At 39.6% G+C, this 22,517-nt stretch overlaps 1 protein-coding gene across 1 annotated transcript in view; it reads right to left on the reverse strand.

Moving 5' to 3' along the window:
- LOC136881765 (major facilitator superfamily domain-containing protein 6-A) overlaps positions 1 to 22,517 on the reverse strand; it is a 97,989-nt gene that overhangs the window by 18,237 nt on the left and 57,235 nt on the right. Inside the window, exons 9-11 of the mRNA XM_067154200.2 lie at positions 14,608 to 14,752; positions 12,407 to 12,558; positions 10,941 to 11,153 (exon numbers count right to left, since the gene is read on the reverse strand). Of these exons, the coding sequence (XP_067010301.2) occupies positions 10,941 to 11,153; positions 12,407 to 12,558; positions 14,608 to 14,752 (510 nt within the window). The remainder of the gene's footprint in view (positions 1 to 10,940; positions 11,154 to 12,406; positions 12,559 to 14,607; positions 14,753 to 22,517) is intronic.

Consider the following 22,517-nt stretch of genomic DNA (forward strand, 5'->3'; position numbering starts at 1 on the left):
CATTACTCTTAACAAGCCAACGGCCGTAGCCGTGTTGAAACACCGGATCCCGTGAGATCTCCGAAGTTAAGCAACATTGGGCGTAGTCAGGAGTTGGATGGGTTGCCATGCACTGTTGGTGGGGGGTAAGGGAATGGAGGAGCGGAAAGGAACTGGCCACCCTACCGCACGTAAACTCCGGCTCAGAAACACCTCTGCAGAGGTTCGGACCTGTCTTCGGGCAGGATAACCCTTACCTTACCTTACTCTTAACATAATGCAAAGGTTAACAATTACAAACAAATTATTGAAGAAGTTGGATGTCAACACCAACATCTACAAGACCATGAAGAAGACGGTGGTCATTGCCACGACTGGAATTGTACGGAAATTTATGGGTTCAAATTCTACGTAAAACTGTGGTTTACATTAAGGTTTATTCTGCTTTGATTTCCTAAAATCTGTACAATTGCTTGAACATCATTACCACGAAAGTGTGCAAAATAAATAAATAATAATAATAATAATAATAATAACATACCGTACTACAGACCACAATGTGAAATTTTAGAGTATTCTGTCACAACCTCACGAAATGGATTTAAAAAGGCAGTGGACAAATATACTGTAATTATAGAAATTGGCCTCCATTACACAACATCAATAGCTCACAGAAATACCGCATTTTACATACGTAAAGTTCTGTTCTCGCACCGAGGTAGTGCAACTCTTTTCAAGCAACGTCTAATGAACATGAGCTGCATGTACCCTCATGTCAATCTTAAATTTCTGTCTCTATCGGGAATCAAGCCCGGGCCCCAGACGAAGGAAACTAGTAGCGCCAACTATTATATTACAGAGGTGGTCGCGATCATATTATAAATACAGACACAATAATTTATTGGCAATGTTAAGATATTCTGATATTTTCAACTGGTCCAACATCAAACCTGTGCCTTTCTATCGGAAAAAGTTCCTCTATAAGCTCTTCTCCTTGTTGGATTTCTCTTTCCGCGCTTTTTATATGCGAGATCCAGACAATTAACAGGGTTGATCGGTACACGAGGTGACATGTTCTGAGTAAACTGTATAAATAACAACAGAAATATGCTTACATTTCATGGAAATATTTTTATTATTTTACCAAGGCCTCACTCGCAACATTAACCTACGCTAACATGATATCGTATTAGAGATAGACCAAATATATTTTTCTGAAGACAGCATTATTGAATGTGTACATGAAAATCAATCTCGTTATCACCACAAATAATACATAAATTACTACGTTGCCTCTATCGTGAAATGGTAGTCTCTCTAGTGAATCAACGTTTTTCTCTTATCATATTTGCAGTTATTCGCTCTGTTGCTATTTCCTGCGAACAGTTCTTCTTGTAAATTTAATACATGACCACTTTCTTGAAGTTTGGAATGATTTGGCCGATTGTTGTTGCATAAAACACTCTGAAATCCCACTGTTATTATTTAGTCGGCCATAGCAACTCGCTGTGAAACGACAGAGATATGTGCGCGGTGATCGAATTAACTTACAATGTTCGCCACTCGCAGCGCAGCGGTGCATTTTTCCCAGCAGCGCACGGAACCTATAGTGACCTATTGAGATCCCCTCGTGAAGACTGAAGATCTATCAAAATGCCTGGCTGATGAAGCTGGGAAGCAAAAGAAATGGATGCAGAAGCACTGGAGTTGATAAGGAGAGAGTAGTTTTATATGAAGACTGTTCTTGTCCTTTTGTGTTGTCCATCATTTAGTGAGTCACTCTTGGGTCTTTTTTCCTCTAAGCTCCACCTGAAGCATTGACCTTGGGATGATCTTACTTCTTTGAAATTACTTCTGACTTGCCTTGTCCTCTGCTTTGGTCATTAACTGAGTTTTAGCTTCGTACATTAAGACCGGTGGAAAGTAGCTCTTGTACATGACATTGGCACTCCTCTCACTCATTTGCGTGTCTCCTGCATCATATACCACACTCTCAAGGTAATGAAATGTTTGTATTACATCTAGTGGCTCCCCCTGGACTGTAAGAACATCAAATTATTAATTTTCATTCCCCATTCTTCAGTCACTTCATTGGACATGTTCACCTGCTGTTACACACTTGCGAGCCAATGGAGAAATGGCGATTTACATTGTCAACCTCCTTTCCCCTCTTGTTTGCTTCTGGTAACATTACTGACAAGTTACTTACCCCAATAGGTCTTTTATAGCAATCATAGCAAATTTCATTTGGGGAGCCTTTACCTGTAAAATCGTTCTTTCGTTCATAATCGTTCCTCCGGATTTACTTCAAGCCAGTCATAAACAGAAGCAATAATGGCTGGTGTTAGATGCAGAAACCTTCTGGAAGGAAAAACACTATTTCAATCTACTGGTACAAGCCACTTCACTTCCACTCAACCGTGCATATAACCATGTTCAGTCAATCAGACATTCGCCCAGGTGGCAGATTCCCTATCTGTTGTTTACCTATTCTTTTTGTAAATGATTTTAAAGAACTTGAAAATTTATTGTACATCTCTCTCAGTCCCTAACTCCTCACCCTATAAACAAACACTTTGTCCTCTTTAATTCCAAAGTTAAAAAGTTCCACTCAGCTTGTGTCCGACACCATGGCTAAATGATTAGTGTGCTGGCCTTTGGTCACAGGGGTCCCGGGTTTGATTCCTGCCAGGGTCGGGAATTTTAACCATCATTAGTTAATTTCCCTGGCACGGGGTGTCAAATCAAAAAAGGACCTGCACCTGGCAAGCAAAACCAGTCCTGGGATCTCCCGGCACTAAAAGCCATACGCCATTTCATTTCATTACTCAAGCTTGTTTGTCTACTAATGTCATTCCATTCCGTCTTGTCTAACCACCTGTTTCTAGGGCATCCCGGAATGATCTTCTCTAAGTACTGTTTTAGAATTTGACTCAGCTTCATCCGCTTAACGCATCCTAGCCACTTCAGCCTTGCAACACTCGGCCTTTCTTCCATGGTCAGGCTGACCTGCAGGTCCCTTTAAATCCAGTCATTCCTAATTCTGACTTTCCATATTTTCTGTACAGCTGATCTAAGGAACTTCATTTCAGCAGCTTGCAGTTGACTTTCTTCTATGTATGATGCAACTCTCCAAACTGTACGTCATAATGGGTGGGAGGGAAGTTTTAAACATGGTCTATTTCCCAGTCAAAGTTTGCAAAATTCTTGTAACATTTCCCCTTTTTTTCCAACATTACCAATAACAAATCATGCTGCTTTCTTATGAATCTTTTCCAGTTCTTGAAACAAGTATGTAATCCTGATGAGGGTCCCATGCACTGAAACTATTCTGTAATTATATTCTCTCTCCTTTACATCCTCACTACAACCCCTAAATACCCTCATAACCATATGAAGAGATCTGGTAAACTTTATTATCCCAATGAAAATATGTCCTTATATAAACAGCCAAGTACTTACAGTGATTCATGTGGGGTACTTTTATGCCATCAACACAGTAATTAAAACTGAGAGGACTTTTCCTCTTTGTTAAACTTACAACCTGACTTTTCACTCTATTTACCACCTTCATACTACTGTCTGTTGTCCATCTCACAACATTGTAGCGGTCTTCTCACAATCGCTCACAACTTGTTACTCAATACAGTATAACATCATCCACAAAAAGCCGTATCCCTGATCCTGGTTCTTTTCTCATATCATTTACTGTATATAAATAAGAAAATTTAAAGGTCCAATAATACTGCCCTGTGGGACCCCTCTCTTCATCATTGCTGGGTCAGACAATTCCTCACCCACACTAATTCTGCAAATTCTGTTTTCTAGAAATTTAGCCCATCATTCACTCCCCCCCTCCCCTTTTTTTTTCCTAATCCAGTAGCCCTCGTTTACATCAATAGTCTCCCGTCATCTACCTAATCAAAAGTCTTGGATAGGTCCGTAACGATACAGTCCATTTGACCCCCTGAATCCTGGAATCCTGCAAGTTGAGCCTCACTCAAATAACCTTTCCAAAACTGAACTGCCTTCCATCAAACCAGATAGTAACTCTGCAAATGGTATCTTATATATTCAGAAAGAATGCTTTCCCAGAGCTTACGTGCATACATGTCAAGCTGACTGATCTCGTATTGTCTGCTTTATGTCTATCACGCTTTCCTTTGTACACTGGGGATACAGTAGCAACTCTCCTCTCATTTGGTATTGCTCCTTCATGCAAACAACAATCAAGTACCATATTTACTCGCGTATTAGACCCCCCCCCCCACATTTTTTCCACTTCTACAGCCAAAAAAAAAAAAAAAGAAAGGGGGTCCATTATGCAATTACCTCACATTTTTTGCTGTGAACACATGACTTCTAAGCTATACAGAGCTATAAACCACCAACACAGATAGGTCTTATAGCGACGATGGGATAGTAAGAGCCTAGGAATGGGAAGGAAGTAGCCGTGGCCTTCACTAAGGTACAGCCCCAGCATTTTCTGGTGTGAAAATGGGAAACCATGGAAAACCATCTTCAGGGCTGCCGACAGTGGGGTTCAATCCCACTATATCCCGGATGCAAGCTCATAGCTGTGCACCCCTAACCACATGGCCAACTCGCCCAGTGAACACGACTTTTAGGCCTACATTTAAAGTAAATATAGTCAGTTTTAGTTACTCATATCACGTCATTCGTTTCATCTCATTAATTCCTCTGATGAGGCTGACGTCAGGAAGGGCATATAGTTGTAAAAGCTCGCTACGAAGATTCATCTCAATTCATACCCAACCCCGTAGAGAAAAGGAATAAGAGTATTGTTTTATCATATTATGCAATATTGATAGAAAAGAAATTAATGGCCAGTCATTTGTCTCTGTCAGTTGAGCAGTAGGCCTACCACACAGTAAACCTGAGGAAACCTAATCTCTGCTTTCATTTGAATTATTGTCTTGTGCCACCAACTTTCCTGCTACTGGCGTATCATCATTCCAAATGACGTCATCTTCACTGCCATCTGGTCAGCCATGCAATGCCATCGAGACTCGAGAGCATTCGAGGTTCCGTTTTCTTTAAACTTTTAAAAATAGCTTCTTTCCCAACTATAGAGTCCAAACAGTAAGAATCTATTCCCCAATGGTTTCTGGAGGTGGTCTCTGATATTCCCAGTTAGTGTAGCAGAAGCCACTCCTTCCGAATATAGCCATGCTGTAGAAAGTGTGCCAAACCACCAGCTTATAACTAGCGTATGTTACGACTTGTACTTCCGATTGTAATACGTGGTGACTGGAAGCATTCTTTGGATAATTGCGGCTGTTGAAAGCCAGACCCTTATTTTTAAGTATATTTCATGCTCGTTCTCTACATTTATCACATCAGGATTTACCTAAACAGCTGTAAATGTGATAAGAGAGACCGCATTGTTTAGGTTAGGTATTAATTGTTATGAATTTCATGTTTTTGGTCTGTATTGACCTGAGAATAATATATAAGTAAAACGTTTCCACCTTTTCAATACTAAAATATATTCACAAAATTATAAATTACACGGTACTAGTTTCGACCCATCTAGGGGTCATCATCAGCCGTATTGGAGCAAAGATCACTTTTGGCGAAATCCTAAGAAAATGTTATTTTAAAGAATAACAAGTGAAATGAGATATTATGGTAATAGTTAATAATACAAGGAATATACATACTAAGAGGTTTTTAACAAAGAATAAAGTATAAATGGGGTGTTGTAAAAATTATAATCATGGAAATCAGTAAGTTCTTGTGTTGAAATGACATATATAAAATTATATATGGCTTAGGAAGAGGGCTTAAGGTGGGGCTGAAGGGTGCGGGAGAAAGTGTAATTGTCTTGGAAAAGTACCTTTGATTAAATTTAGGATTGAGTTTAGGTTGGCTGCATTATTGTTTCTGAGGAAAGTGATAAATAGATCGAAGAATATGTTGGGTTTCTCTGAGATTTCATTGAGATTGTGACTGGCATTAAAGTATTGATCTAGGTGTATGTAGTAATTTTCCATTATGTTGAGTAAAGGGCCCTTGTTTGCTAATACGAGGATGTCCATGTCTTGTTCAATATTGGTGAAATTATGGTTATAATCTTGCATGTATTGGCTGATGGCTGAAAACCTGTTGTATTTTATTGTGTTAGTGTGCTCGTGGTATCTGATAATGAAGTTTCTCCCGGTTTGCCCGATGTAGGTTTTTTTACAGGTGGTACATTTGATCCTATAAACTCCTGATTTTAAAAAACTGCTGGTCTTGTTGATGTGTGAAGTATTGTATAAAACGTTCATGTTCTTATTGTTGGTTTTGAAGGCTATTTTAACGCCTTGTTTCTTAAAGACGTTGGTAAACTTGTAGATATCATTGTTGAACGTGAAGGTGGAAAATGTTAGAGCTAGTAGAAAAACTAAACAAGTTCAATTTGCAACCAGATCACTCCATCCACTCTTTTGATATTGTAAACATGTACCCAAGCATACAAGTATCAAAATTAATTCTGATAATTATAAACAATTTAAACAAAAACAGCCACTTAAGCAAACTAGAGATACAAGACTTTATCACAATATTAAAACTTATCATCGACAATAACTTCTTCACTTTTGACAATGTCATATATCAACAAAATGGTTTGGCAATGGGGTCACCGGCCTCAGGCATCTTAGCAGAAATATACCTGGACTTCCTCGAATACACCAAAATTGACAACGAATTCGAAAACATTCTCTTTTGGGCCAGATATGTCGACGATGTCTTTGTAATCATGAATGAGAAATCAATTAACGCACCCACCATCCTCTTAAGACTCAACAATATTGATCCTCATATCAAATTCACACTAGAATCCGAATCAAATCAAAAAATCAACTTTCTAGATTTAACCATCACTAGAAACTTAGATTCTTTCAGTTATAAAATTTTCAGAAAACCCGCTCAAACAGCCTCCACCATTCGCCAAGATTCAGTGCACCCCCAGTCCCACAAACGAGCCACATACAACAGCCTAGTTCACCGAGCCTTCAGCATACCTATGTCCAATAACGATCTAAAAAACGAACTCAACACAATCCGCGGAATCGCAAAATTCAACGGCTTCAGCAATCATTTTATAGAAAGGATAATCAATAAACACAAACATCGCCCAAAAACTACCCTCAAAAAAGAAATAACCAAACCTCTAACATTTTCCACCTTCACGTTCAACAATGATATCTACAAGTTAACCAACATCTTTAAGAAACAAGGCGTTAAAATAGCCTTCAAAACCAACAATAAGAACATGAACGTTTTATACAATACTTCACACATCAACAAGACCAGCAGTTTTTTAAAATCAGGAGTTTATAGGATCAAATGTACCACCTGTAAAAAAACCTACATCGGGCAAACCGGGAGAAACTTCATTATCAGATACCACGAGCACACTAACACAATAAAATACAACAGGTTTTCAGCCATCGGCCAACACATGCAAGATTATAACCATAATTTCACCAATATTGAACAAGACATGGACATCCTCGTATTAGCAAACAAGGGCCCTTTACTCAACATAATGGAAAATTACTACATACACCTAGACCAATACTTTAATGCCAGTCACAATCTCAATGAAATCTCAGAGAAACCCAACATACTCTTCGATCTATTTATCACCTTCCTCAGAAACAATAATGCAGCCAACCAAAACTCAATCCTAAATTTAATCAAAGGTACTTTTCCAAGACAATTACACTTTCTCCCGCACCCTTCAGCCCCACCTTAAGCCCTCTTCCTAAGCCATATATAATTTTATATATGTCATTTCAACACAAGAACTTACTGATTTCCATGATTACAATTTTTACAACACCCCATTTATACTTTATTCTTTGTTAAAAACCTCTTAGTATGTATATTCCTTGTATTATTAACTATTACCATAATATCTCATTTCACTTGTTATTCTTTAAAATAACATTTTCTTAGGATTTCGCCAAAAGTGATCTTTGCTCCAATATGGCTGATGATGACCCCTAGATGGGTCGAAACTAGTACCGTGTAATTTATAATTTTGTGAATATATTTTAGTATTGAAAAGGTGGAAACGTTTACGTTGTTATTATTATTACTTACAGGTTAGGTATCCTAACAAGTCCCCAAATACTGCCAGAAGTTCCACGACGGAAAGAATAAAAATAAATAATAAGAAAGTTTGTCGCATTTATGGATATCTACAGTTGTGGTGGTAATGTGTTTTAGCAACATAATATTTAATTTTGTATGATCGCTTTCTCAATTTTTTATTAACACATAGTGTATTTTGTTTGACATCTCTGAAAATCGTTAAAAATAAGTGGGGATGTAAAATCAGTAGTGGAGAATATGTCAATCACCACCACGTATTAATGACGGGTACGATGAATGCATTAGTACGAAACCAGCCAATGACGACTGATACTAAGAGAAAAAATTATGACAGGAAAGACACTTTCACAATTTATCACTTAAGAGGGCAGGAGGTGTGTCAGTCATTTTTTCAATTTGTATTCGCTTGTGGCTCTAAGAGACTAAAAAATTTAAAGAACAATTCAAGAAAGAAGGGGTGCAGCCTAAAATTCACTGAAACATATTAAAGATTTCTCAATGCAGTGAACATTATGAATAATTTCAGTGAACAAAATGCACTTGTCATGCCAGGCCGGATCCCTACAAAACGAAGAAGTGATCTCATGCTTCTCCCAACCAGCATGTCTAAGAAGTACGTTCATACATTATACTCTGACAGTTGTAAATCAATAGAGAGAATTCCTGTATCACTCTCATCTTGATATTCCATCTGGCATACATTTTGCAGTAACATAGTAGTTCAGAAACCCAAGACTGATCTTTGTATGACTTGTAGAAGCAATCAAACTGTAATAGGGAAACTGTCAGTTATGTATGAGGAGGAAAAAAGAAATCTTAATCATGTCCAAACCGGGCGAGTTGGCCGTGCGGTTAGGGGCGCAGTTGTGAGCTCGCATCCGGGAGATAATGGATTCGAACCCTACTGTTGGCAGCCCTGAAGATGGTTTTCCATGGTTTCCCATTTTCACACCAAGCAAATGCTGGGGCTGTACCTTAATTAAGGCCACGGCCGCTTTCTTCCCATTCCTAGGCCTTTCCTATCCCATCGTTGCCATAAGACCTATCTGTATCAGTGCAACATAAAGCAAATAGCAAAAAAAAAAAAAAATCATGTCCAAGCAGAGCAGACTGCTTATAAAAACACCATAGACAATTGTAGACAAGGAATTGGGCAACTGGAAACTCCTTTGTCTCTTGGGCCACATACAAAGGCACTATGCATTATAGTTTTGATTTTGCCCAACAGGTGCACTTAACATACAATCTACAATAAGTTGGACCCGTTTTCTTTCTAACAGGCTACAAAGTGGGTCTCTTTGGTGTCGTGTGTGAACCACTTAACAAATTTGTTTTATACATTATTCCAGAAGCTTGTATTGCAGGTAAATGAGTAAATACTGTCTTATCTCTTGTACATCACTTCTTGGAAAAATTTTCAGTAGGTGATGAGCATTTAGAATTCCATGCTGATAACTGTGTTGGGCAAAATAAAAACAACTTCTTAATGAGATACCTCATGTGGAGAGTTAGGACAGAAAAGAACAGCAGTTGTAAAATTTCACTTTTGCCAGTGGGACACACGAAATTTCAACCTGGTTTGTACTTTGATTGTTTCAAGAGAGCATTCTGGAAAAATGAAAGTGAAGTTATTGAAGATGTAATTAATGTCGCCCGTAAAAGTTGTCAGGTTTCTAGCTCTATTATTCCTGTCGCTGTTGGCACAGAATCTGGAAATGTAACAATTCCTACTTTTGACTGGCAAATCAAGTTCTGTGCTGGAATGAAAAACATTCCACAAATAGCCGAGATACATCACTTTGTGTATATGAAAGAGCACCCTGGTGTAGTGTTGACAAAGAAATCCATAGTTTCTGACCAAGTACCCTACACCATCCTTCCAGAAGATCCATCGCCTGACTTCTGTGACCTTCTGCAAGTCATCAAACTTCAAGGACTTAACATTGATAGAGAGGTGTATCTTCATGAAAAAATTAGACTCTTCGTATCAAAAGATAAGAAAGATGTACTATGTCCTGCTGTAACATCTTTCCCTGCTCCAACAATGCCACCACCAAGCACATCAAGTGAAAATCATACGGAACCGCCTTCTGTTTCTCCTCCTCTGCCAATAATTACACCATCATCATCTTCTTCAAAAAGTGTAACGCCTAAAAAAACAAGGCTCAGAAGAGAAAACCACCAACTCCAAGAAAATTCTCCCCAAAGAAGAGGTCTCGACCCACCTGCAGCTACTGTGGAGAGGTAGGACATCAGGACCAAATGGTGAAAGGGCATATAATATTCCCAAAACGCAGGCTTCAGCAAGAATAACTGATATCCCTGTCTTATGCTGGCTGTGATTAACGATCATTAAGGTATGTGATAAACTTTTGTAAAGTGCAGTAGTGTTGAAATGAGTTGTCCTCAGTGACCTTCTGCAAGTCATAAAACCTCAGAGACTTAGCATCGATAGATAGATCTCCAAGAAAAAATTAGACCGTAAACAATATCTGTTGGAAACAGCTCTACTGAAAAGTTATGAAATCTTATGTTGTAATATTACATGCTAATTTAAGGCCTTAATTTCTTTCAGAGGCATTCAATTCAATTATATGATATTAGTTACATATTATGGAACACGACAGTACTTTTATCTTAATACCCGACATGTGTTCCCTTTTCATATGCACACACACATATGACTCAATAAGTACACTAGGTTTATTTTACATTTCGCAAGATTGTGACCTACCGATATGGATTTTCTTGATGCCGAACATCTGCTGGATTTGGTTAGAATCAGTTTAGTAGCAATGATCTCCACTTGTTAAAAACTAATGAAGACGAACCTGCTGCTTCAGGTTCATCCATCGTAGCCTCTGTTACCGTCTTGGCAGGTGATGTATTCTCGCTTCTCCTCTCGACGTGCCTCAGCCAGAAGTAGTGCAGTGCTCCATACGCAATACCTCCAACGATGGCCATGATGCCCATGAAGCGGAAGGACTCACGCGTTCCCAGGGTGCCGATCAGGAACCCACCCAGGAAGCTACCACTCCCTCTTCCTGTAGAACATGTAAAATGGAGGAATGACAAGTCACCAATTATTATGTCGATTTAATCTTAACTATAACTACTACAGCAAAAGGAAACTTTCATATAATGTCCTGTAATTTCATAACTCAGTTTCTTTACACTGGAAATTCAGAAAATGAACTCAGACTGGTTCTTTAGTCGTTATTCCTGGGTTTTCTTCTCCTTGGATGCCTTCAGTGGCTATAAATCTTTGGCACCTCTGAACGAAACTATACTGTACATCACTTGCTGACATTGGAAAATTCTCCAAAAATATCCCTGAGGCATTTTCCACAACAGTGTCAAATTTTTCTTTGATGAATGGTGGTGATTACTGTTTAAAGAGGAAGTACAAGTATCCAGCCATCGCCAGGCTGAGTGAGGCACTGACCTTCTGACCCCAACTTGGCAGGTTCGATCCTGCCTCAGTCCGGTGGTATTTGAAGATGCTCAAATACATCAGCCTCACGTCGGTAGATTTACTGGCACGTAAAAGAACTCCTGCAGGCTAAATTCTGGCACCTTGGTGTCTCCAAAAAATGTAAAAGTAGTTAGTGGGATGTAAATTCAATAACGGTGGAGCAGCGGCAGTGGTGGTGTTGTTTTTGGTGGTGGTGGTAGTGATTCTTTGGGTCATCAGTCCATTGACTAGTTTGATGCAGCTTTTCATGCCGCCCTATCCCATGCTAACCTCTTAATTTCTGCAAGTGACAAGGGTCACTAAGAGCATGTAAATGAAAGACCCCTAGGCTTCCATACATAATACCATCGGAGTTGCAAAAGAACAAGAGTTAACCAAAGGAGGTCGAATAGGATAGATGAATGTGAGGAACCTGGTACAAGTAAGTGGAAGCAATGGCAGGACTCCGCTAAGGGCCCCATGGTAGCCAACCCATGCTCCCAAGTTAAGAGTCCCTGGAGCCCCTTTCAGTCACCTCTTATGACAGGCAGGGGATACCATGCATGCCTTCTACCACTCCCACCCATAGGGGGATTTTCTTTGGTGAGAACTCTGCACTGTCTGTTTGGTTTCGTAGGCTGAACACTTTCCATGGATATCGAAACAAACCACAGAATTACAAATTAAAGGAGAGACAGGCTGAGGAATATGCAATTAAGAGCAACATAAGGCAACGGACCATGAACTGGAGCATGACTGAGGATGAGGAGTGGTGGTATTTACCACGAGCTGCCTGAACCTAGATAAAGGGAAATGTCAATGATAAATATGATTTATTCTTACCTAAACTAAAGTGTGACATTCCCAGAACGCCAATGAGTGTTGCTAGCAGAGTCTTAGGAGCCAACAGCACGCAGTAGGTGGCAGCAGCGATCCACATTAGATGGACGGCCAGAGACTCGATTGCTTCAAAGGGGAAGCACCACCAAGGACTCCTGCAAGATATAACATTGCACAGTAGAAGATAGAGTTCTCATGTATTTAGTTGTTTAATGTTCTTCTCACTAACCTTATCCCATTTAACTGGGGTTAGCACTTTGTATGGACTTAGGTAGTGTAGAGGATCGCTATTGTGTGTTTCTGCAGTGGTGTGTCGTGTGTGAATGAAGATTCGTAAAAAGTGTTTATTTCAAGTACAAATTACTTTACGAAGGTTTTTTTTTTTTTTTTCAAGTAATTTGATTACCTGTAATTAGTTACTTCCAAACTTTGTCTGTTATGTTAAGAAATGACAAGCAGCATGCAGGGCAATTTGTAGCAAATGTTATGAGGTAAACCTCCTTGTACAAGGTGCACAATGTATCAGAGGCAGCACAAGAAACAACTAAATGTATTGATGAAAAATTTCTGAAACAGATGCAGTAATGCATCGGACACGTACAACCACTTTTATCTACAACGGCAGCTTTAGTACAGGACCACAAGCATTGGTACACACAAATCACATGAGAAGTGCCTTTTAAGGATTCAGTTGTACTGTGGGAATGTTAACTCCACACATAATGATTTGAACCACATGTTTGGTGTGATACGGTTGTGCAGACTGGCTGCCATCCAGTTTTCAGTCATCTCATTTTTGTGTGCATATGCTGTGTCCAGTACCTCAGTGTAGCTCTGCATGTCCTTCACCACTCACCGCCCCTAAAATCGTCAGAAGGTTTTCTTCTGCTCATCTGTTGATACTGGTAGAAATGTTTTTCATTGGAAAATGTAAGCCAAGTTCCTTTGAATGTCGCAGCATGTTCAGTAATCACTCTGCTTAGAGCAGCCATTGTTGATTGTTCATAACATACAACTTGCATCGAACGTCCTCATGTGGATTGGATACTTGGAGATCTGAAGATCTCTGGTAATGGCACTTGTGGACAATCTGGAGTCCTCAGGAATAATGATTTGCTGCTGCTGTATGGACTGTGGTGTCCTTATATTGTTCCAATGCTGGGAAAGCTGTTTGTTCTTCACTGCAAGCGACACATCCCTGCCGGACACTTCCAAACTTCATGCATATATCGTGTATCGTAACATTCTTCAGGTGCCTTTTTATCTCTTGTGTTAGCTGGTGCACAATTTACACGGCGGTGTGCAACGTGATTCCCCATTTCTTTTTCATATATTTTAACACTGATATGAACAGGCACATTGAATAACAGCTGCAGTAGTTCTTGAAAAAACAACTGAAATGTAATTCATGTTGCAGCCCCAAGGTGTGTTAGTATGTACAGCAGAGCAGACAAAAGAAGAGTTACAATGTAATAGCCTGTGTTATTGTTTGCTGAATCAAGAAGCATTGTAGTGATTCAGAGGCATTTATTACAGCAGTTTCACACACAATGGCCCCCTTCAACACAGATGTACGAGAAGTTTCATGTGGAAGGAACGGTATTGGAACAGAATTCCGACAGTATTGAAGCTGTTAAAGAGTTGCTATGCAGAGGAACACCGACAAACTTTGTCTGGGGGTTTCCAAAGTAAAAGTGATTCCAAAAAGGTTACAAGATTTAAAGGAACTCAGAAGATGTATTGTTCAAGTCTACTGTGAAATTGTGGAAGACTTGTGCCACAGAATAATTCATAACATTGGAGTTTCTTTAACTGATGTTAAAAATGGCAGTCATATTAAACTTATGCTGCATTAGATGAATTTCGCATAATATATTATTTATTGTCATATATGTGTACTTCAGCATTTTTATATAATATGCATTTTAACAACAAAATGGGGGATGAGCCTGTGCACACCTTGTATTAACTAGCCAAGAAATCTCCTTGACAATGTGCTCCTTGCTTTTGATCGTGCCTGTACTCAGATATCTTCAGCCAATCACTTTTTGTGCCAGCAAACCGTTAATCTCTAATTGTATTTTATGTAATAGTAACACAAGTTTTATGCTGTCGTTGGATGAAACTGATATTTTAAGAACGGTTTCACAGGACGTTAGTTTTGTTTAAGAGAATACTTGTTGCCAATAGCAGTATGTACTCACTCAATGAGAGAATAGCCCATGAGGCGGGCGGCGTGAGAGAAGAATGCTATCACAATGATGTTGACGTGGCCCACTTTCTTGATGATCCTGTCGGCTCCAAACAGGAATGGCATACTGCTGATAGTGCCTACTGTCACTGTAATTCCTGTAACACACAGAGATAAGCTGTGCCAGTCCCAAGCCTGGATAAATGAGGAGACTTGATTATTACAATGAGTCAAGTACATATGGTCACTAAAACTCAAGGAATGCTTTAGCTGCCAGATCATATCAGTGCTGTGAGGGTGAGAACCTGTCAGCATAAAACTGAGCCCTCTTAGCTAAAATATAGTAATATTGAAAGAAGAGACCCTGGTCCTAGAGGTTAGGGTTTATAAAGAAGGTGGGCAACTTTCTTCAAAGTAATCTAAATAATTGTAAGCTTCAAGGAAAGAATAACAGGTCAAATCTTCCACAATTTAACTATATTTTTGAGCAAATAGTTGAACATACAGTAGGACAAAGTAGACAGAACCTGTAGAAAAGGGCCACCCCAAGTTCTTACATGCAGCATCAGCAAGTACCGTGAGTGACTGGTCACAGGTCATATGTACAGTTTATCAGAATTATATAAAATGTAATGCCACACTTTATCGAATGACAAAAGAGGTTTAATATCATGCTTCTAAATTAATTTATATGGTATATTAGCCGGTTTTGAAAAGTTTGGTGCTATATGTGTAAAAGCACATGAAAATTTATTCCACTAATGATAAGTGTAAGTTGCTGATGCCATTTTTCACTCAGAGGTGGTCAGGAAAATCTTATCTTGAGGATGCTCATCACTCAAGCTGGATTTTAAATTGATTTTTGAAAATATTTATTCACACACACACACACACATATAAATTGATGAAACATAAAGATCAAGCTTTGGATTTGTTTCTTCAATACTGAATATTTTTCTTGCGGTAATAAATTGTAGAAATTGAAAATATTTTAAGGAATCAATGCTACTTTCATTGCATGTCACAATGGAAGTTACTTTGTACCCATGCTCTTTTGAAAAATAACTGAGCTGAAAAAAATTATAATTCCAGCACTCTACACCAGTTTTGCACTTTTTGTAACACTGTTGCACTGAGAAGAAAGGAGAGACTGACGGAGAGTTGTGAACAGGGTGGATACTGGTACCTGCTGACAGCTCAGCGAGGGACGAGGAGGGAAGGCTACGAAGTTCATGCGCCCTGTGGACAGGAAACTGGCCCCAATTTTATCACTTAAACAAAATGTTTGTCTTTGTTGAGTATCCACATGAGTTGCTGTTGAAACTGCCATTACTCATCAAGAGTACACAACAGAAGCCATAAAATCAAATGTATAACCTAGTGTAGGTTTAGTGGAATCCTTGGAGGGATAAGGAGCTAGTCTATCGCCAACATGAATATTTTCAAAATGAGTCTGAAGATGCTAGATATGACAAATCATTAACATGCAATATTAGAGTTTGGGATCAAACCGTGAAAGCTATAGCCTACTACAGACCTCTAAAGCTAAAGGGGAACGCTGAAACGTATACTTTTATCTCACATTTCACTTCTTCATAACTTCAAATATCACTTTGAGCGATTGTATAATTTGTTCATGAAGAGTTCTATTGCTTAAAGGCATTTTCTTCATTTGCTTACCAAAACATTAACATTATAGCATCAGAAGAGCCTTGTATGTAACTACCTGATGGGAGATACACTGCCTGTCCCAAGCAGAGTGCTTGGATAATGAAACGCCAGGTATTCGCAACCCCTGCATGCAGAGCACATGTCTGCCATTCAAATAACTGGTGGAAAAATTCTCTTAACTCACCGAACAGACTACAGTGACGTTGATTGTTGGCTCGGGTGGTCTTGAGGCAGTATCGATGATCTGCCTGTTTTAGTTATCCTCTGTTACAGCGATGTACAAAACAATCTGTTATTTATCAAACACTATCTGGTCTTATGGTTTAAGGGAGTAATGTATAGCCTTAGTCGTTTGTAGTCTCTCTGAAACCAATTACTATAACCAATAGAACCTAAACTCAAAAAGTTTGATAGTAAAGTAACTTCTGCCGGGCGAGTTGGCCGTGTGGTTAGGAGCGTGCAGCTGTAAGCTCGCATCCGGGAGATAGTGGGTTCGAACCCCACTGTCGGCAGCCCTGAAGATGGTTTTCCGTGGTTTCCCATTTTCACACCAGGCAAATGCTGGGGCTGTACCTTAATTAAGGCCACGGCTGCTTCCTTCCCATTCCTAGGCCTTTCCTGTCCCATCGTCACCATAAGACCTATCTGTGTCGGTGCGACGTAAAGCAACTAGCAAAAAAAAAATTAATAATAACTTCAGTTCAGGCAAGGCACAGAATAAACTTGGCAAGCTGAATATGGCCCCTAGACCATAGTTTGGATGGCCCTGATGTAAAGCATATGAACCCAAGCAGATATCCCAAGATTGCATATCAGAAATGCCCCTATGGCAAGAGAGGCACAGGAAAACCAAGGAAAAGAGATGGACTGAAGCAGTGGTGGCTCACGGATTTTTCTTTTGGTAGGGCTGCAGCTAACATTGCAATATGATTAATCTAAAGAACACGCTTAAATATTATCCTTGTTATGATGAATCAAGGGGCTGTCTGGCCGAGGTGGTAAAGGCATACTCGGTTCGCCCAGAAGGACATGGGTTCGAATCCCCGTCAGGAAGTCGTAAAATTTAAGAAACGAGATTTCCACTTCCGGAGGTGCACATGGCCCCGAGGTTCACTCATTCGACACCAAAAATGAATACCAGGGGCAAAGGTGGCCGGGCGTAGAGCTAACCACTCTATCCCATCAAGTGCCGAGGTTACGGATAGTGGAAGCCTTTACCTTTCACCCCTCCAAGGGCCTTCATGGCCTGTACGGAGATGACTTTGCTTTGCTTTGTTTTGATGAATCAAACACTACTGATTTCTAGTTTTCAAGTCTGCAATAAATTGTAACATTATTTAATGCACAGAAATAATATACACTTAATTTAAAAGAGCTGTTTCTTTTTTCACTTTCACATTTACTTATACACAAAATCCATTCTCCGTTCTTTATGCCAAGCGAATTTGCCAATCACTATGTTGATGAAATTGATAATACTGTCCATCAGATTCTTTCCTACACTAACCATTCCCAATGCTGAAAGCCGTTCTTCTGACATTGTACTCCTTAAAAAGTTTTCACTCGTTTTAAAGTAGAGAAGCATCTTTCAGGTTCAGCCGTTGTCATGGGTGTGGTCAGTGTTATTCGGAGCAGAGTGAATACTTCTGTGCAGCATTCGCTAACTCCAATACTCAACATTATCTCATACATCTCCATAAATCCGGAGAGACTTCAGAACTCCTATCTTTGATATAAAACAGTCAGTTCGGTCACCGGTCGTTGTTTGCACAAGAACTTGTAGGTTTCAATAGTGACATCGAGCTCACTGGATGGAAAGTTGTGGGAGTCAGTAGCTCCTTCAAAAAGAGATACACTGAACAACTTCGCAGTGGACAAATGCTTAGTGAAAGCAAATCTTTATTTTGCCTGACAGGAAATAGTGTCACACAACTCTTTTACAACTATGCCCTCATTTTTTCCTTTCTTTTCCTCGCCGGAGGACGGTTTTCTTCAGGTTGATCGACTAATAAAGGGATCTTGTTTCTCTCTGTATTGATAGCCTGGAGAAATTCATTCACTGCCTTATGAATACTCAATGAATTAGCAAAACCATGTTGTAGTTGGCTATACAATATGTCCACGAGGCATGATGCGGTGGAAAAATGATAGCCAAAAATTGAAGTCATGATCATTTATCATGTGTAAAAGCCGTCTGGCTGCTTGTACTGTTGCTTGATTCCTGTTATTTTGAAGTTCCTGGAAACACTCTTGAGGAGACTCTTTATTTTCGTAGACTGTGTTAACGAGTCGGCTATTAAAATTTCACCTTGTGTTACAACCACGAGGGATCATTTTGGTGATGCCGTCCAACGTGGCTGACCGTGAAGGCAATTTAGAGAAGAATGCTGGTATCGCGACTAGACTGCTAAAGAAAATTTGGGCTTGTCGAGATTCTGTGATGCGGCCGCCTTCGTAATTAAATTTAACTGGTGCACATGGCAATGCACAAGATGCGCATGCTGGTAGGACTTTTTAATTATTGTCTGTGCACCACCTTTTTCACCACTCATTACCACTGCCCCGTCGTATGTTGCACGATAAGATTAACAATTTTGCCATTTAAAAAATCTCTAACTGCCCTAAAATACACTGTGCAAGTCCTTCTGCATTCTGAGTTTCAGGATTAAAGAATCCCCAGATTTTCTCATACACAGCACCATCTAGTTCATACTGGAAAACAATAACCCATATAAATAGTCCATTATTGGACATTATAAATTTTCCAGTTAACTCATTCCTGGTTGCCAGCGTTTCGCCCCCGTGTGCTAAGTTGGGCTCATCAGTTGGTACTTAGCACACCCACCAAGACGCATGGCTAGTGCACACCTTAGAGGCCACTGCGTAAGCTACTTGGAGCCACCGGCAGTGCCAATGCATATGGAGAGACTTTGTCTCATTACCAAAAATTGATGCCTGCTTGGCCATCAGATGTGCTGAGTACCATTTGATGAGCCCAACTTATGGTTATGCCGTCCAACGCGGCTAACCATGAAGGCAATTTAGAAAACAATACTGGTATCGTGACTAGACTGCTGACGAAACGCTGGCAACCAGGAATGAGTTAGCTGGAAATTTTATAATGTCCAATAATGGACCATATATATTGGTATTATAAATTTACTCATTCAAGACAAATATTTCAGGTTCCCTATGGGAATCAACATCTATATCAAACAATAACCTGTCGAGTAATTCAGAAACATGCGTCGTATCGTCCAAAATTACAGCTAAAAATTTTGTTCGTTTAATTTCACTTTGTATTTCTTCTTTACACACGTCAAGAATACGTTATAGAAGCTAATTCTGGATAACCTTAAATATTCCCCTAAAGACGGTGGACTACAGTGAATGGGCTTTGAGGGAATTCTCTAACTTCCCAACAAATTCTATTAATCCTTGGAAAAAGCCGAGATTTGTTGAATGATCACTCTCGTCATGGCCTCCTAGTGGAAGTTCAAATTTACCACAGAATTTTATACAGTCATTTATTTTTACGCACTTTCTCATATCTGTTTGTTTCTTATATGTAGGACTCGTTTGGTTGTGAAGCAATTCCCCCCATGGGAACTTAGAATTTTCCATTGTGAAGCAATATTCACTGTTTGTAGCATAGCGAAGTCAACCTCGTTCTTGAGGTGTTTAGCTGGTTGTTCATGTTTTTAGCCTTTCCACCTAAATACTTCAAATCCACCACTCCAGTTTTTGTCCAAGTTATATCACCTCCAAACAACAAACACGGAAAGCAAAACAGAGCATTTCTCTTGGCACAACCAGTTAACTACTTCCATTTGTTATACACTGAAGAATTAATCTTTCTTACGTAAGTTTGTTATCTACTTGACGATGGTTGACACATAGACAAATCAGGTTTAGCATCATAGGTTATGATTTTCATTTCCGTGTTGCCGTATAACTAATAAATTTAATATATTTTACAGTGTGTTGAATGGTGGAACATCCCTCAAACTCTATTATATAAATCAGGTGTAGGATGACCGGCATTCTTCAGCTCATTCTTCTCAGCGAAAAATGAAAATGAAATGCCTTGTAAATACCTAACACTATTCTTTTCCATGTCTGTTCATAAGATTTTAACTACAATTAACTGTTTCCTTGAGGCATTGAAACTGGTAAATGCACGCTGTAGAATTTAAAATAATTGACACGTTATAAATGCTGATTGTTAGAAGGCACAACAAACACGACACACTACTTGCTCTTCGAGAAAGGCTGGCGGCTAGTCCGGCTGACGCACTTCCTCCGTGCGCCGAGTGAACTGCGCAGCCTGAACAGTGGGAATCCAGCCTCGCTACTTGCTAGTGACACTGTCACATACTGCACTCACCTTCTCCAGCCCTAGCAGAATTAGCATGAGTTACACTAGTTTAAATACTTCAAAGGAAGTAAACATTTCGGATATGCAAGTATATTTTTGTTCGCCTTCGCCAAGCACTGGGAAGGGCTACAGTCCTTATGGAGAAACTGCACCTGGACTGAAGCCAGAACAGGTCATTTGGCCTAAATCTTGTCAGGAAAAAGATGATGATGTAGTAGAAATGAAATCATCACACCCAGTTAGATATGCAGACATACTTTAATGCCTCCTCTTTTTTCTTTCTTTTTGCTATTGGCTTTACGTCGCACCGACACAGATAGGTTTTATGGTGACGATGGGACAGGAAAGGGCTAGGACTGGGAAGGAAGCAGCCGTGGCATTAATTAAGGTACAGTCCCAGCATTTGCCTGGTGTGAAAATGGGAAACCACAGAAAACCATCTACAGGGCTGCCGACAGTGGGATTTGAACCCAATATCTCCCGAATACCGGATACTGGTCGCACTTAAGCGACTGCAACGGCAGATAGTCTGTCATAAGTAGGGCTCGGATTGAAGCATATTAGCATATTTTTTTCCTGAATAGTACACGTTGAAAGAAGCCTTCCGGTAGTATTTTCATCTCTCTGGGACCAACAGAATTTAAATTTATCGAGCATATAAATGCATAAAACCGTGGTTTTCAGAATAGAAGCATTGGTTTTCGTCTAAATAGTTTGTTTTTCTTCGAATTCCCCCCCCGCCCCGAATTCGGGCCCTGACCATCCTTAATCCTTAAGGTTCTAAAACAGAAATAATTGTTGAAAAGCCTGTCTGGTGCGAATAATAGAACCGCAGGTTTTTAAGCTTTAGTGAGGTCATTCACACGCCCTAATTGGCCTTTGCCGGATTAGAGTGCGACTCGTCAGATAAGCTCTGGAAGCCCCAAGCATCATTTCACTTTGAAATGTGAGGTATTTTAGTGGTGTGCCTATTTTTGGAACCAGTATTGTTTAGGTGGCTTTTCCCATGAAGTGGTGGAAGATCCGACCCGGTCAAGTGAAGTTTCTGCATTCTACTCTCAGTTCTCAGTTCGTAATCGTATCCGGACGTACCTATCGAGTTCTTGTGATTTCCAAGTACGCGATGCCTAAAGTTAAGGAATCTCTGAGTGTTTTACTCTGACGATGTGCAAAGGAAGACCCTGACTCGTTTTCTACTGACGGGAAAATTCTTTTCTGCAAAATGTGTGAAAAAGAGGTAAGTTCTTATTGACATTTTCACATCTATGTTCTTAAAGATATTACTGGTCAAACGGTTGAAATTTCAAGTAAGCCGTATGTGCAGCATGCGGTGCCTACCTACTAGGTAAGTAGAGAGGAGTCTAAGAATTCGGAGTGTAGACCCATTAGATCCTCAGATTTTACATTTCCGAGACGGAAATTGACGTTTGGATTTGCTGGTTTTTCATGGGATCGTTGAGAGGGTGCTCGTATTTCAATTGCAATATTTGAAAATAATTTCATAGTCCACAATGCTTTATTTTTATTCATTCAATGTATTTTTTCTCACTTATGCGTACCTACCTACAGTAGAAGTCCATTATAGCGAGAATTCACAACAGCGGGAAATTTACTCGCTATGACGGATTGTCGTTATATCCTATTTTTGTATAAAAGTCAAAAGTCGCAAAACCCCCATACACATTAAAGTAGGTATGAAACGGCAATCAGTTTGTTCAAAACTTGCATTTCTGCAGATGATATCCACACTACGACTTATTTGTTATTTTACGTAATCCGATACTACGTGAAAGTGTATGTTTAATTTCATTCTGAAAAAATTACATTTTCGAATTTCTCCGAATCCACGACGAACTCCACGTTTTCCTTAAAAA

The sequence above is a fragment of the Anabrus simplex genome, chromosome 10, assembly GCF_040414725.1.
Source record: "Anabrus simplex isolate iqAnaSimp1 chromosome 10, ASM4041472v1, whole genome shotgun sequence".
Classification (NCBI taxonomy): Eukaryota; Metazoa; Arthropoda; class Insecta; order Orthoptera; family Tettigoniidae; genus Anabrus; species Anabrus simplex.